This window comes from Protopterus annectens, chromosome 8.part0, assembly GCF_019279795.1.
Source record: "Protopterus annectens isolate FY-2018-M chromosome 8.part0, PAN1.0, whole genome shotgun sequence".
NCBI classification, from domain to species: Eukaryota; Metazoa; Chordata; order Ceratodontiformes; family Protopteridae; genus Protopterus; species Protopterus annectens.
The window spans coordinates 1,337,248,396-1,337,263,193 of NC_056741.1; the positions used below are offsets into that span (position 1 = coordinate 1,337,248,396).

Below are 14,798 nucleotides of genomic sequence, written 5' to 3' on the forward strand. Positions count from 1 at the left end.
GGGATGTTGCTACCTCTAATGGAGGTAAGAATGAGCTGGTCCAGGGCATTGGAATTAATGAATTCCAGGAAATGTTGGGCTTGTATTGGTACATAAGTAGTTTTCCCAGTTAATGGAGGGTAGTTGAAGTCACCCAGTATGAGTGTTGAGTTGGACCCTTCTATTCTCCAGGGTGCTTAGGAACGTGGAGTGTGAGTCTTGGGACATGGTTGGGGACCTATAGCAGGCTACGACCTGAATCGCTGTCTTATCCAATGTTAGCTGCACCTGAAGTATCTCAGATGTGTTATGTTGGGGAACTAGTCTAGAGGTGTGTGCATCCTTTATGAATATGGAAACACCACCGCTTTTCTAGCTTCGGTCCATGTTCTGGGGCAGAAAGTTTTGGAAAGAGTTATAGCCTGGTAGTGCAGGAGTGCTTTCTGCTGCCTTGAAACCAGGTCTGTGTTACGGCACAAATGTTGATGTTCTCCATTTTAAGGAGCGCTTCAAGCGATTAGAGTTCTACCGTTGAGCAGCATGACCCTCATACTGCATTTGTCTGTAGCTGTTACAGTGGTAATTTGGTCTTTGGAACACTAAGAGCCTTGGTCATTATCCAGAAGCCCAGGGGTGACAAATGCAGGCTACCTCTGGCAAAGCATTGAGGTCTGTCAGTCATGTCATCCCAGGCAGACAGATACTGGATTCCCTTAGAATGACACCAGAAACTTAGCCAGTTGTTGAAATTTGTCATTTTCTGCTTGTACTGTGGTATTATTCTGGGTGATGGATGCTGCTCAGGGCTAGGGTCACACCCTCCTGGGCTACATAATCCGAGAGCTCCTCCATGTGTCTCTTCATGTAGTCCAGGGAGGTACATCTCAGGTCATTCACACCCACATGTACAATGACAGAGTCATATTTGTACCTGTTGTTGAGGGACCTGATTGTGCATTGTGGTGGATCCTGGTGCCTGACATGCAGCTGACTGTTACTTTCTCCTTATTCAACCTAGTGAGTGGGACATCGGTGTGCCTCACTATCAAGTCACCTATGACTAGTGCGTTGGACATGCTGTTTTGTCTTGGGGGCTTTGGTTGAGTGTGGTGCTGTTTAGGAGAATTGTGTATTGTGATTAGTGTTGTGGTTGAGTCATTTCTGACGTGGAGGTCTCTGTTTGGGTCAATTTTTATTGAGAACCTCCACGAAGGTGGGTGTGTGGTTTGTGTTTTTATGTGAAGGCAATGGTGGTGTGTGTTCTGGAGGGCTGTGTTCCATGTGGTGTGGTGCAAGTATTGACCTCCTCTTTACCCAGCTATTCCGGTCTTGGCTGGAGAGTGTGTGGCTTCCAATTTGGATATACAAGTGCATCTCTCGAAAGTCTGAGTGTTTGGAGGTAAGAGGAGAGGGTTGTCAGTGTACATGAGCCAGTTGCCTTAGTATGCCCAAGTTCACCAGGTTAATAGGAGAATGCACAGGGAACTGACCTTTAAACATGCCTGGAGGGGTGGGCATTAATAAGTACTGGAGCTATTTCTTTGTAGAATGTTTAGTACTGGTAGCATTTTTGTGTGCTACAATAACTGCTACAAGAAGTCTGGGAAAGTACTAGACTAATAAGCTAGTAAAAGTGCAGGAGAGGAGAGAACTAGTAGATCTAAGGGAAAAATTGAAGAGCAGATTTTGGCACCACTTAGAAACAGTCCTGGATACAGCAAATCTCTATCTGGACTAGACTAGTTACAGGAAAGGTGAGAAATGAGCGCAAACGTGGGCTTTTAAACCAGAAAAAAGAGAGATGGAAAAACTGCCCAAACGGCCAATAAACTACAATTTCTGGGCCTAAAATCACTCCTCTTGTGGTAGATAGGCTCCCTAGTGCTGTCCACTCCCACTGATAAGCTAGAAGGCTTCCCTCCAACACAGGCTTTGTGGGCTCAGAAGTTTACATACAGTCGTGGATACAGCAAATCTGTATATGGACTAGATTAGTTACAGGAAAAGCACAAATATGGGCTTTTAAACCAGAACGTTGAAAGATATGGAAAAACTGCCCAAATGGCCATTATACTACACATTCTGGGCTAGAAACCACTTTTTTAGTAAAGTGGAAAGGAGGAGCAGAAGATAATTTAAGGTTAAGAAACTAAGTTGGTGTGTCTTCTCAAATGTTCTCTCTGTTATTTAGAATAAGTTAACGACACTAGACTGGGAGGAGTGTCCCAGATAAAATTTACAGTAGGGATGGGCAACTGCAAACCAAGTATAAGAACAGGATACCAATAGGGAAAGGGGGAGGGTGAGAAACTAAATCAGATATATGATGCATTCCTTGGCAGGAAATCAGAACACGAACAGATGTTTAACAAATGCAGAAAATTTCCAGTTAATACCTCACATACAGTGAAACTAGCTAGAAAAGATGTACAAACAGTGTGACAGTAAAAACCTTATTTATCAGGCCCTGTTGTTCTTTCGGCTTTTCCCGGTTAGTGGTTGCCACAGAAGAACTCTGGTCCGCTAATGATTGGCAGTAGATTTTTACGGTGCCAGCTCGATGCCCAACCTTCAACGAAGGCATGTCCATTCACCCATGCCTTTCAAGTGCCATTCACCTGCGGGGAGGACATGCAAACTCCACACAGAAGGCGCTCCAGCCGAGCTTCGAACAGGAGAAGCTCTTGCTGTGAGAGGACAATGCTACCTCTGCACCAGGCCCTGTGAGGTAGACAATTTTAATGCAGCCATGCAGATTAGTTTATAGCTATAAAATAGAGTAAAAAAAAAATAGAGTAAAAAGTATGCGGCAGACAAAAGTGCTATAAATAACTAGTAAAAATAAGCAAAAAACAGGATACTTAATGTTATATATCACAGATCAGTTTTGCTCAATGCCCTTCTGATTAGCTGTGTGTAAAATGGCAGAAACACTCGCAAGGTAACTTAAGTAACAGAAAGTTTAAAATCTAAAAGCTTTAAAAAAAAAAAAAAAAAAGCTTGAAAGAGCCAATGAGGTGCTTACTCCAAGCCATAGTCCAGGTAACCCCAATCAGCCAATGGCCATAAACACTTCACTCTTACTAAAATGCAAATATGGCTTTTACTAAACTAATGTTCTTTTCATTCTGTCCGTCTACCTAACTTCATTATCAACCCCCTTTTTCCACATTTTCAGTACCAGTCTTCTGTTTTCATTAATAGTCATGTCTGACTGTCTCAGGTCTTCTCTCATGCAATCCATTCATCTCTTTGCTGGTGCAATTGTTTTATCTTGCCTCCTTCCTGTTTGTCCCAAATCGTCACTAGACTGTCTTCTGCTTTCCTGCACATATGGTGCAACCACGATGATGATTGAAATTCTCTGTGGTTGTAACTATTTGTGTTTATGGTCTGATGTCATTTCTTTCTATTCTACAGTGTGCATCCTACCATCCATCTCTGGCACTCAATTTCTAGCTTCCTTTTACTGTATCATCCAGTAGTACTGGTCACACCACTGTTTTCTACAACCTACATTTCCACTTCTTTGGCATTTTTCTGTCACTGACGCACACTGCCAGTTGGCTGCAGTCCTGATTCTAGCTTTGATCTCATTTAGACTTCCCTTAACCGCCACTGCTAGATATTTGAAGTTGTTAACTGTTCACGGTTTTCCCTTCAGTTTGTTTTCTTCATACAATTTCATCCATTTTCTGTCATTACAGCCATATTTTCTGTACTCCATTTTATCATGTGCCTTGTCATTTTGCTGAAGTTTTTGTTCTGAGTCTGTAATGCCACATGTCTGCATACAGCAGATTATTATGTTCCCTCCAGTCAGTTTCATAATATAGTCCATCACCAGTATGAACAGCAGTGGACATAGATGAACCTTAATGCACACCCACCTAAGACCCCCCCCCCTCCGAGTCTAAATACTGTCTGTCCCTGTGTCAGAGTCCAGCCAGAGTACATCATCTACACTAATTTTGCTAATGTTTCTAGGACTTTGAACCATCAAAGGACTGATGAGATTAACTTTTTTGTGACCCTGTCTATGCCTTTTTCTAGTCTAGGAATGCCCGGTTGGACTTTTCCTAATCTGTAGCTTCTCAACTATGTGTTGCACTGCAAACTTTGGGTTGGCTGTGCTGCATCCTGATCTTAATCTGAACTGCTTATTTCCTGTCTTAACTATTCTGCAGATTCATTTATCACTCACTCTTGAGAACTTTCAGGCAGTTTGACAAGACATGGAATGAACGAGTGATAGCTACCTTTGCCCTCAGCCAATCAAAAGGGAATCTGGTTCAGATACATGAATCCAGAGTAGCAGAAATGGGCACTTTGCAGCATCCAGTGCAGTGATGCAAACGATCCCAGAGAAGCCAGTGTGGTCTCTTGGGAGAGGTCTGTGTTCTTTGCAAAGGGCAAGGTACCCTGGAATGCATCACTGTTCTGGCAGTATCAGCCTTTCTCTTCATACTGCTACAAGTACCCTCTGGAGCCATTTCTCCCCTACCTCACCCAGCATCTTGGTTGTATCTACTGAGATCACATCTGAGCTTGCTGCTTTCCCTGACTTCATTAGCACAGTTCTTACTTCTTGTAGGGTGGGCTACTCCATTGTAGGCTGTCTGGAGCAGTACAGCTTCTGTGAGTTTTTTTTCCATTTAGAAGCTGCTGAAAGTACTTTTTTTTTTTTTTTTGCCTTGGATATCCTGTGGGCTAGTAAGCAGGTTGTTTTTGACATGTCTTGTGAAAGGGTATCTGACTATATCTTCTCTCTGCCTTGCAACCCAATAGTATTTTTGTGCCATCTACTGGTGCACTTTCCAGAAGCTGGTAGTGTCTCTGAAGCCTTGTTCTTTGCTATTGCACCTGCTATCTTAGCCTCTGTTAGCCAACCAGTATTCCTTCTTAGCTGGAATGGTTTTGCTAAAACCATTCTCTGGGGGTTCCTGGATCCTTACCTTTATTCTCTTCCCAGGTTGAATAGGCTTTGGAAACCAGCCCATATAGCCAAAAAAGGCTTCTGCAGCAATAAGAATGATGACCATAGTACAGTTACAATTAAGTTACAGTTAGTTACAAGGTCCACTTTCTGTAACAGTAGATGTTTGAATTCCTCACTGCTGCAGAAGCCACACAAACCTGTCAGTCATCCACAGCCCCCATATATAGTTGTTGGGGTATAAATTTGTTACTGTTGGTCTGTCAGAGGTTCAGGATGAATCGAGTCATCTCTCTGTATGGACAAGAAAGTCCTGAAATTATCTTCCATTTGACTACTGATTTACCTCTCACAGGGCTAGACAGTCAAAGTGAAGGTGTGGGAAGGAGCTAGAGCTTTGTGAAGCTGGCTGGTTGTATTGTAGGTATGATAGGTGATTCATAGCTTAGTATTCATCTCATCTTCTTTCGGCTGTTCCCATCAGGGGTCACCACAGCGGATCATCCGTTTCATTTCTTCCTGTCCTCTGCATCTTGCTCTGTCGCACCAACCAACCACCTGCATGTCCTCTCTCACCACATCTATAAACCTTATCTTAGGCCACTTTTCCCGTTATCTGGTAACTTCATCCTTAGCATCCTTTTCCCAATATACTCAGCATCCCCTCTCAGCACATGTCCAAACCAACGTAAGTTTGCCTCTCTGGCTGTCACCAAACCTTCCAACCTAGGCTGACCCTCTAATATACTTATTCCTAATCCTGTCCACCCTTGTTACACCCACTGCAAATCTTAACATCTTTAAATCTGCCACATCCAGTTCTAACTCCTGCGTTTTTGTCAATGCCACTGTCTCCAACTCGTGTAACATAGCTGGTCTCACTACCCTCTTGTCCTTCCCTTTCACTCATACTGGTACTTGTCTGTCACAAATCATTCCTGACGCTCTTCTCCACCCTGCCTGTACTCTCTTCTTCACCTCTCTTCCACACTCACCATTACTCTGAACTGTTGATCCCAAGTATTTAAACTCATCCACCTTCGCCACCTCTACTCCTTGCATCCTCATCATTTCTCTATCCTTCCTCTCATTCTCACACACACATTCTATCTTAGTCCTGATGACCTTCATTCCTCTTCTCTCTAGAGCATATCTCCATCTCTCAAGGGTCTCCTCCACCTGTTCCGTACTCACTACAGATCACAATGTCATCTGCAAATATCATAGTCCACGGGGACTCCTGTCTGATCTCGTCTGTCAACCTGTCCATCACCATTGCAAATAAGAAAGGGCTCAGAGCTGATCCTTGATGTAATCCCACCTCCACCTTAAATGCATCCGTTACTCCCACCGCAGACCTCACCGCTGTCACACTACCCTCGTACATATCCTGTACCACTCTTACATACTTCTCTGACACTCCCGACTTCCTCATACAATACCACAACTCCTCTTTAGGCACCGTCATATGCTTTCTCTAAGTCCACAAAGACACAATACAACTCCTTCTGACCTTCTCTGTACGTCTCCATCAACAGTCTCAGAGCAAACATCGCATCTATAGTGCTCTTTCCTGGCATGAATCCATACTGCTGATCACTAATCATCACGTCCCTTAACCTAGCTTCCACTACTCTTTCCCTAAATTCATGCTGTGACTGATGCATTTAATCCCTCTGTAGTTACTACAGCTCTGCACATCATCATAGTATTTGTCTAACTGCCCTAAAGGCCATTTTAAGGATAGCCAATAGCTAAATGTCAGAATCAAACTCTGTATCTTATGTCCGTTAGATGAAGACCTTAAATATTATGCCGCCTTGTCCATACGTCACCCTACCAGGGAGCACCCAGATTTGAACTGTGGATGTCTTGACCTGTAGTCAAATGCTCTACCATTGAGCTATCCAACCCATACAGCCAAAAGGCTATTGCAGCAGTTAGGAATTCGAACATCTACTGTTGGGCTAAGTGCAACTTGTACTGTACTTTACATGACATCATTGATCTCAGATTACTAGCCAGATCACACGTGATGAAAATTTATTGGTTTCTGAAGTCTGTCTTCACCCAACACCAGCATTCCCTGTCCTACAATTCATCAAAAAGGAGCTCCTCTGGTGGGATAATGAAGTTAAAAAGAATCCACATCTGCTTCATTGTCTATCCCATTTCTACTCTGACAGTCTCAATGACTGACCTGGATTTTGATACCTTGTGAAACATCCCTTCATGCAAAATGCTGGGCCTTCATTGTGATTGGCTGAGTAGAAATGGAGAGAAAAATGTGCACAAATACATGTACCACAAAGAAATGATGGCTGTGATGAAGGCTATCAAAGTAATGAACAAACAGACATCACCACATTTATATGGTATGTAAACAAGAGGGAACTACTCACTGTACAGACTAGCCATGGTTGCCTGAGAACTTGCAACTTAGCACAGTCTCTCCCTACTGGCAGTTTTTATTGTGTTAAGCAGAACACATCAGCAGACTCTTAGCAGATCAAGGACTGATCCTCATGGATATTAATTTGATGTCTTCTGAGAGATTGTCCACCTGTGGGGAACTCCACAAATAAATCGTTACTTCTATTCACAACAGACAGTTGTCCATTATGTGCTTGGCCAAGGGCATTTAGCACAAATTTCCTCAGAGTGGATCTACTCGCACTGTACAAGGAAAATCTCAACCACCTCATTCTCAGCCTTCATCTGACTATATCAGTAAGTTAATGATCCCATTTGATCATCACTCTTAAGAGGCTGTGCAACAGGTGATAAAGAAGACTAGAAAACATGCTAATAGAAAATCATATTTAGCAAAATAGAAGATATTTTCTAGTTGGTACTATATAACAGACCAGGATCCATCCCATGAAGAGGCTCATTTTGGTTTTCCAGCACCTCTGTAAATTGCTTAAAGCAGGCCTTAATTTCCACCAAAATGCACCTTTCGGACATCTTTGCTTGTCTGCAGTTTGTATCTCCCTTCCCTCTCTTTTCCAAATCAAGCAGTTCTTGAAAGGAGTTTTAGATTACACAGAAAATGGCTGGCTCTTTCATAGAATCTTTTGTATTGGAGAAGCTAGCTGTTACCTCCCTTTGAACCTGAAGCCGTTTCTTCCCTGAAATGTCTTTCTTGGAAGACTTACTTATTGCTTTGACTTCAACTAGACTAGTATCTGATTTGCTAGTCTTCATGTCTGCTCAATCCTCTTTGAGTTTCCGTAAAGAAAAGATGAGTCTTATAAGCAACCCTGCCTCCATACCCAAAGCTGTTCGAGTATACATTGAATCAGACTGTCCATCTCTGTGTTCTTCCATGATCCCAAAAACAGGAGAGAGTTCATACCTTGGATGTCTGCAGATGACTCTGATACTTCCTGGACAAACCAAATATTTCTGAAAGTTGACCCAGCTGTTTTTCTCTGACAAGAAAATTGGACAGTTTCCAAGCAAACTTTTTGTTAGTGTCTGTCTCAGGCTGTTCAGTACTGTGGTACTCATCATGGAAAAAGCCCCCATGAGAAGATCAAGGCTCATTCCAGAGTGGCTGTGGCAACTTTTGGGGCCTTTTGAAAAGGGACACATGCTAGATTTATTTCAAATGCAGCAGCCTTACTTATCTGTACTCACTTTCAGTAAGTACCATAAAACTGACTCTCTTTCCAGAGCTAGAACAGTGTTTGCTAGATCTATTCTTCAGGGTCTCCTCCCTTCCTAAGCTTTGTCAATCATGTCATATAGTTGCAGCTTACTGTGATGATCGTGCTGAGCATAGTATGGTTGTGTAAGTTAACTTAGTGTAACAGTAGATGGTTGAGTAGAACACTGATGTAGTACTAACATCCTCCCTCTTTTACCCTTTTATTTTCCTGACTCCCCTTGGCAGGGTTGGAGTCCGTAGCACTTTTGTTCCTTTTCTGACTTCAAATTTTGCTATTTTATGTACTTTTTTCTAGAGCATTGGGATTTTGTCTCCATCTTTAAGGCAAGAAGGCTCTGAATTTTGGTGTCTGGATGTGCTTATAGCAGCATGATTGAGCAGACATGATGCAAAACTAAAGCACCCAAAAAGCTTTAATAGACTGGCCCGACATTTAATAATCTTGGTAAGATAAGTTCTGTGTAGCTATATACTACAACACTGATCTATTGGAAAATCTACTGTTATGGTAAGTTAACCTTACACAGCTGTACTTACTGCTTTGGAACTCTCTGAGGTAGTGATAAAGTAGTTGGATTAACAGTTACAATAGGTGGTATGGAATTGGGGAAGGGTGGGATAAGCTGCATTTCAGCAAGTTGTCATTCTTGTGAATTTATAACTTCACTGGCTTTGTGATATAGTGTAAAGCATACATTGCTACTTTTTAAAGAGCAGCCACTTTGATAGGCCTGCATTGCTATCACCTGGAAATCATGTGCATTTGTTACAGTTACAAAATCAATTATTCTAAGGTCTGTGGTTTGCTGCCTTTGTCTTTCTTCCAGAATGTGTTCATCCTATGGGCATGCAGTGCTCCCTCCTCCCTGAACATCATTGTAAATGTCCTTAGATTTAATGTTGCAGTATCCTTAATGTGGGAGATCTCTGCCCAAGCAACCCAATGTCCGCCAGCATACGATAGCTTTTAGCTGTTGCAGGTACATGGGACATCACATTTATGGCTTGCCAAACATCAGCCATAAAAGGACGTCGGCATGTACAATACTCAACTTCTCTGCCGCTATTCGGAATGCTTGACTTGTACGTTGGTCTGCTGGCTGTTTCCATTTGCTTTGCAGCTTTCAGATAACTGCCATGGTGGAGGGTTTAATTTTTATTGCTTCTGCCGTTTTTGTTTAGTTATCATCCAGGAAGGGCAAGTGCAGGTGTGGAAGGCAAATTCCACATAAGAATAGCCACGATCTTTGTATGTTTTGTCTAGGCCCAAATCACGATCACTGCTCCTGTGCTATTTGTCAGGCCTTTGTCCCAAAGACCTTGCAAAGTCATCTTTTGGCTTTAAACCTCTACTTAGAACCAGAACTAGGCCTGAATCCTTTTCCACTGCGTCTTTCTGCCGACCTATCCCTTGAGGTTAGTGAAGACTGAGGTTGGGTCCATTTCTTCAGTTACCACTGTTTAGGCTGTTAATCTGACCTAGGCACATCCTCAGAGGCAGTGCAGATGTCCATTTCAGAAGGACAAGGGAAACTATGGTTTGCTGTGTTGGAAGTGTCCAGAGACATAACTCTGGATAGGGAACAGGTCCCAATGTCAGTTGCTGAAGGCAGGTCTATGTTGGGTCCTTCAACTTGTCATCAAGCAGAGGTGCATGTTAAGGAAAAAAAAAAGCATTTTCTGGCCCCTACATTGCCTCAGTCTTACTTGGGATACCTTTTCACAGGGATTGATTAAGGCCTTAATAGTTCTTAAGCCTTCTACTACTGTTTCTGCTCCCTCTTTTGCTACTTCCCCTGTTAAGAAGGTTAGGGATGTCTTCATCTGATGAGGATTCCTTGGCATTCTCCACTCAAATACACCCCCTTTAGAATATGCTTCCCCTGAAGACTTTGATGTAAAAAAGTGTAAACATTTTTAAATAGACAATTCTCTCTTCTGCTGTGCCACCTGTTTCCTCTGGATAACAGTGCTCTGTTTGGTACTACAGCTGCAGATTTTTTTAAGTCCTTACAGAAAAGGAAAGGACTTTTCAGACTTGAAAGCACATTTTTTTTTGTCTCTAAATTCTTCCACAGACCTTCTCTTTCTAAGACTTCAGAAGACCTCTTCAGCCGAAGACTTCTCTTTCCGGTCCCTCTTCTAAGCAGCCTTTTCCAGATAGGTCAGGTAGTCTGTGACTACCCAACCACTTCCAAATCTTACTCCTTTCTCTTACCCTGCCCCTCTCTCTTCCAGCTTGGGCAAGTATAACTCAAGATTCCTGGGTTCTCTCTATTCTCCAAGATAAATATTTCATGATTTGGAAAAAACTTCCTCCTTTCAGGGGCATTCCTGAACCCCTTCCAAATAGGATTTGTTTCCACAGGTTCTAAAAGAATTATTTACTCAAGGTACAATTTAGCATGTTCCCCTGGACCAAAGGAAAGGGGTTTTACTCTGTTTCTTGTGCCCAGAAAGAACAGTCCTTGGAGACCCATTCTGGACCTATCCCATTTAAACACTTTTCTAAATGTTCCAACATTTTGCATGCTGTCTTTACAGACTGTCTCCTTTAATTCCTCTTCAGGTCTATATGTCCTCTTTGGAGATCAAGGATGCCTACCTTCACACACCTATCAATCCTGTTTACAGGAAATATTTGTTTCTCTGTGGCTTCCTTGCACTTTCAGTTCTCTCCCTTGCTTGTTGATCTTTCTACTGCTCTAAGGGTATTCACAAAGTGTTTGGCCCCTGTGAATGCTTATTGCAGGATCAGAGATATCCAGGTATATCCATACCTGGATAATTTTCTTTTTCTGGCTCCTGTTCCAGAACAATTAAGTCAAAATCTGCAATTAGCCATCTCTCTCTTGCAAAGGTTGGGGTTCACAATAAATTTCAAAAAATCATTTCTTTCCCCTTCTCAGTATCTTTTGTGGATTCAGCAATTTTCTATTAATCCAGGGCTTCCTGTTCATCAGGCTCAACCAACTCAAGTTGTTCACAGATGCGTCAGACATGGGTTGGGGAGCAAGAGGCAACCTTTGTGTCAAAGAAGGTGCAGGGTCTCTGGTCTCCTTCTCAAAGGAAGGAGCATATCAGTATCAAGGAAATGAGGAAACTCATTTTAGCTCTATAGGCTTTCCATCCTCACTTTCATCCAGGACCTCTGAAAGCATTTATGGACACCACCACAGTCCTCTGGTATATAAACACGTAGGGAGATGGTTGTATCATTTTTGTAGGTTGGCTGTAATGGCATGGAACCTGGCAGGTCCAGTACAAGGTGACTTTTCAAGTGGTTTACATTCTATCCACTCAAAATTTTTTGGCAGACACTCTAAGCAGGTTCATGACTCAATACACAAATGGATGCTTCACAAGGATGTGTTTCTGGACTTGGTTCATCGGTGGGGTGGTACTCTAGTGGATTTCTTTGCCTCTCCTCTGAACAGACAAATTCCTCTCTTGTGCCAGAGTCCTGGATCCTCTGACTTGGAAGGTGGATGCCTTGTCTTCCTCATAGAAGGGGATGTTTCTTTATACACACACACACACGCGCACACACACTTTCCTGGCACGCAAAAAGTTCTCAAGATTCAGCAGAATCAACAAACCAAAAATCTTGCTGGTGACTCCCTTTTGGCCAAGACAGCATTGGTTCCCTCTTCTGCACTTAGCCAAGGGCAGTCATCACAAGTTACCTCACAGAGTGGACCCTCTTACACAAGACAAAGGATCTCTGCTACATCCAAATCTGTCAACTTTACAACTGACTGTGGGTGATGCTTTTGATTCCTTTCAGACACCTTTTTTCCGAGGATGTGCTTAGGGTACTGCAGGAGGCCAGAAAACCCAATACTAGAAGGTCAATCTTATCTAAATGGAAGAGATTTTTTTTACTTGGTGTCTTTCACATAATCTGGATCCAATTTCAGTGGATTTCCTGGTTATTGTTTCCTACTTAATTGAGTTACTTGAGTGGTTTGGCTTATTCCTCAGTGAAAGTTCACTTGTCAGCCAGTTCTGCTTGTCTGCCATTGACTCCCCCTTTAGCTTCTAGATTGGAAGTAAAACTTTTCTCAAAGGCATCCTTCACGTTAATCCTCCCAGTAAACCAGTTCCACTTCCTTGGAATTTGAACTATATATCCTAGAGAAGCTAACTGTAGCCCCTTTTGAACCTGCAGCATCAGCTTCCTTAAAGTTTTGTACCTGGAAAACAGTTATTTTTACTAGCTTTAATCTCTGCTAGGAGGGTTTCTGAGATTCAAGATGTGATGGCTTCTCCACCTTTACTTTTTTTTATATGGATAGGGTGTATCTCTGTACTAATCCTTCCTTTATGCCCAAGGTGGTGAAAGAGTTCTCTTAATCTATTCAGTTGCCCACTTTTTTTTCCCTTCTCCACAATCCTCTAGTGAGAGGATTTTATACAGCATGGATGTGCATAGACAACTCTGGTTTTATTTGGATAAAACTAAGGCTATCAGGAAATCTGATCAGCCTTTTGTTTCTTTCATCCCAGGGCTCTGGGTTTGCCTGTTTCCAAGCAGACTATTTTCTCTTGGATTTCTAAGGCAATTTCGTTTTGATATGTTTCATAAGTCTCCCTGTTCCTGTAAAGGCTTCCTCCATTATGTCTGTGGCTTCCTCTGGTGCGTCCTTTAAAGGTTTGGATCCTAACACCGTACTGGAGGCTGCCACTTGGTCTTCTGTTTGTACTTTCTCCAAGCATTAAAAGCTAGATAGTATTTCTAAATCCAGGGCTAGGTTTGCTAGAGCCATTCTTCATGGCTTTGTAGAAAGTTCCTGTGTTTGTTCCTCCTCCCAGGTTTCCTCCTAAGTTTTGGTATTCTCCCATGTGTTAAGAATACTGCAACATTAGAAGAGGAGGACATAGAGTAGTTGTGTAAAATCTTACCATAACCATAGATGTCCTTTTGTTCTTTGTTGCAGTATTCTATCCCTCCTTCCTTCCCCCCTATATCTTTTTCTTTCCTTACACTGGTGTTCCTCGTGGGCCATTTCAGTTCTGAGGATTGTATGTGCAGACATCCTTTTATGGCTGACATTTGGCAAGCCCATACGTGCGATGTCCCACATACCTGCAGTAGCTAAAAGCTGTTGTATGCTTGTCGGATGTCAGGTTGCTTGGGGTGGAGGATCTCCCACATCTTAACAATACTGTAACAGAAGAGTGACATTTAAAGTTATGGTAAGATGATAAACCGCTACCTTATCTACCAGTAAGGATAATGAAATATGTACTTGCCTAAGGAGAAGGCTGCCCTTCTGCCGGTGTAATACATCAGCCTGATCAGTTTATAGTGGTACATGGATCTCTGCCTTCACCACAAGCTCATATCAGATGTCAAGAAATGTATTTGTGAAGCATAAAAACCTTGTGGTACTTTCAGGCTTAGCTGTTTTTATTACATTTAGATCCATGCTTTGCCACAAATTTGAGTAAATTATGGCTTGTATTGCAATAAAGTAGAAGAGCATCTTAGAAATTTCAGCAAGAGAATTTATATTGTCTTTCTCGCCCCACAGTTGGCCAGTTATAGGAATCCATGGTGACAAAAGCCAACAAGAACGAGACTGGGTCCTTAATGGTAAGTTCCATTACTTTAATATTGTCTGTGTTCATTATAGTGGCTGTATGAAGTGGTTTGCTGTGTAATCTAATGTGTTCACAGAATGCTTGATTCACATCATTGCTCTTCTCCAAACCATATATCTGCATTTGTGCTAGAATTGTCCTGCCTCAACTGCAGTTATTGTGATGTTATCTTGTATTTAGAAACAAATGGCATAATCTGTTGCTGCATGCTCTCTGGAATCCTAAAAGCAATGGGCTGGACAACATTGTGTATGTCACTTGCCTTATGCACTGACGAGAAGATATGAGGCACAAGAGAGAAGGCCAGATATGCACAAGTTTTATAACCCTGTGCCTCTGGCTATGTACATTTGATGTATACAGCATGTTATGTTAAATCTTAATTACACTTCCGCAAGTTAAGTGATGCAGCCATGGTGTAATTTAGCACACTGTTCTCATGAAGGCTGTGTGTAGACATAAATATATATGTATATAGTAGTCATATAAAATCTTGTACAACGGTATACATACAATATGTATTGTGGTAAATAGGAGCATACCTCTCAAATGTACTGAATTCCTTGAGATTTCTTGATTTTTCGGCTAAAAATAGTAGTGTGA

At 42.1% G+C, this 14,798-nt stretch overlaps 1 protein-coding gene across 1 annotated transcript in view; it reads left to right on the forward strand.

Moving 5' to 3' along the window:
• The window catches only part of LOC122808477 (probable ATP-dependent RNA helicase DDX5), a 710,554-nt gene that overhangs the window by 453,011 nt on the left and 242,745 nt on the right, over positions 1-14,798 (forward strand). The window contains exon 12 of the mRNA XM_044079433.1: positions 14,126-14,187. Within this exon, the coding sequence (XP_043935368.1) occupies positions 14,126-14,187 (62 nt within the window). The remainder of the gene's footprint in view (positions 1-14,125; positions 14,188-14,798) is intronic.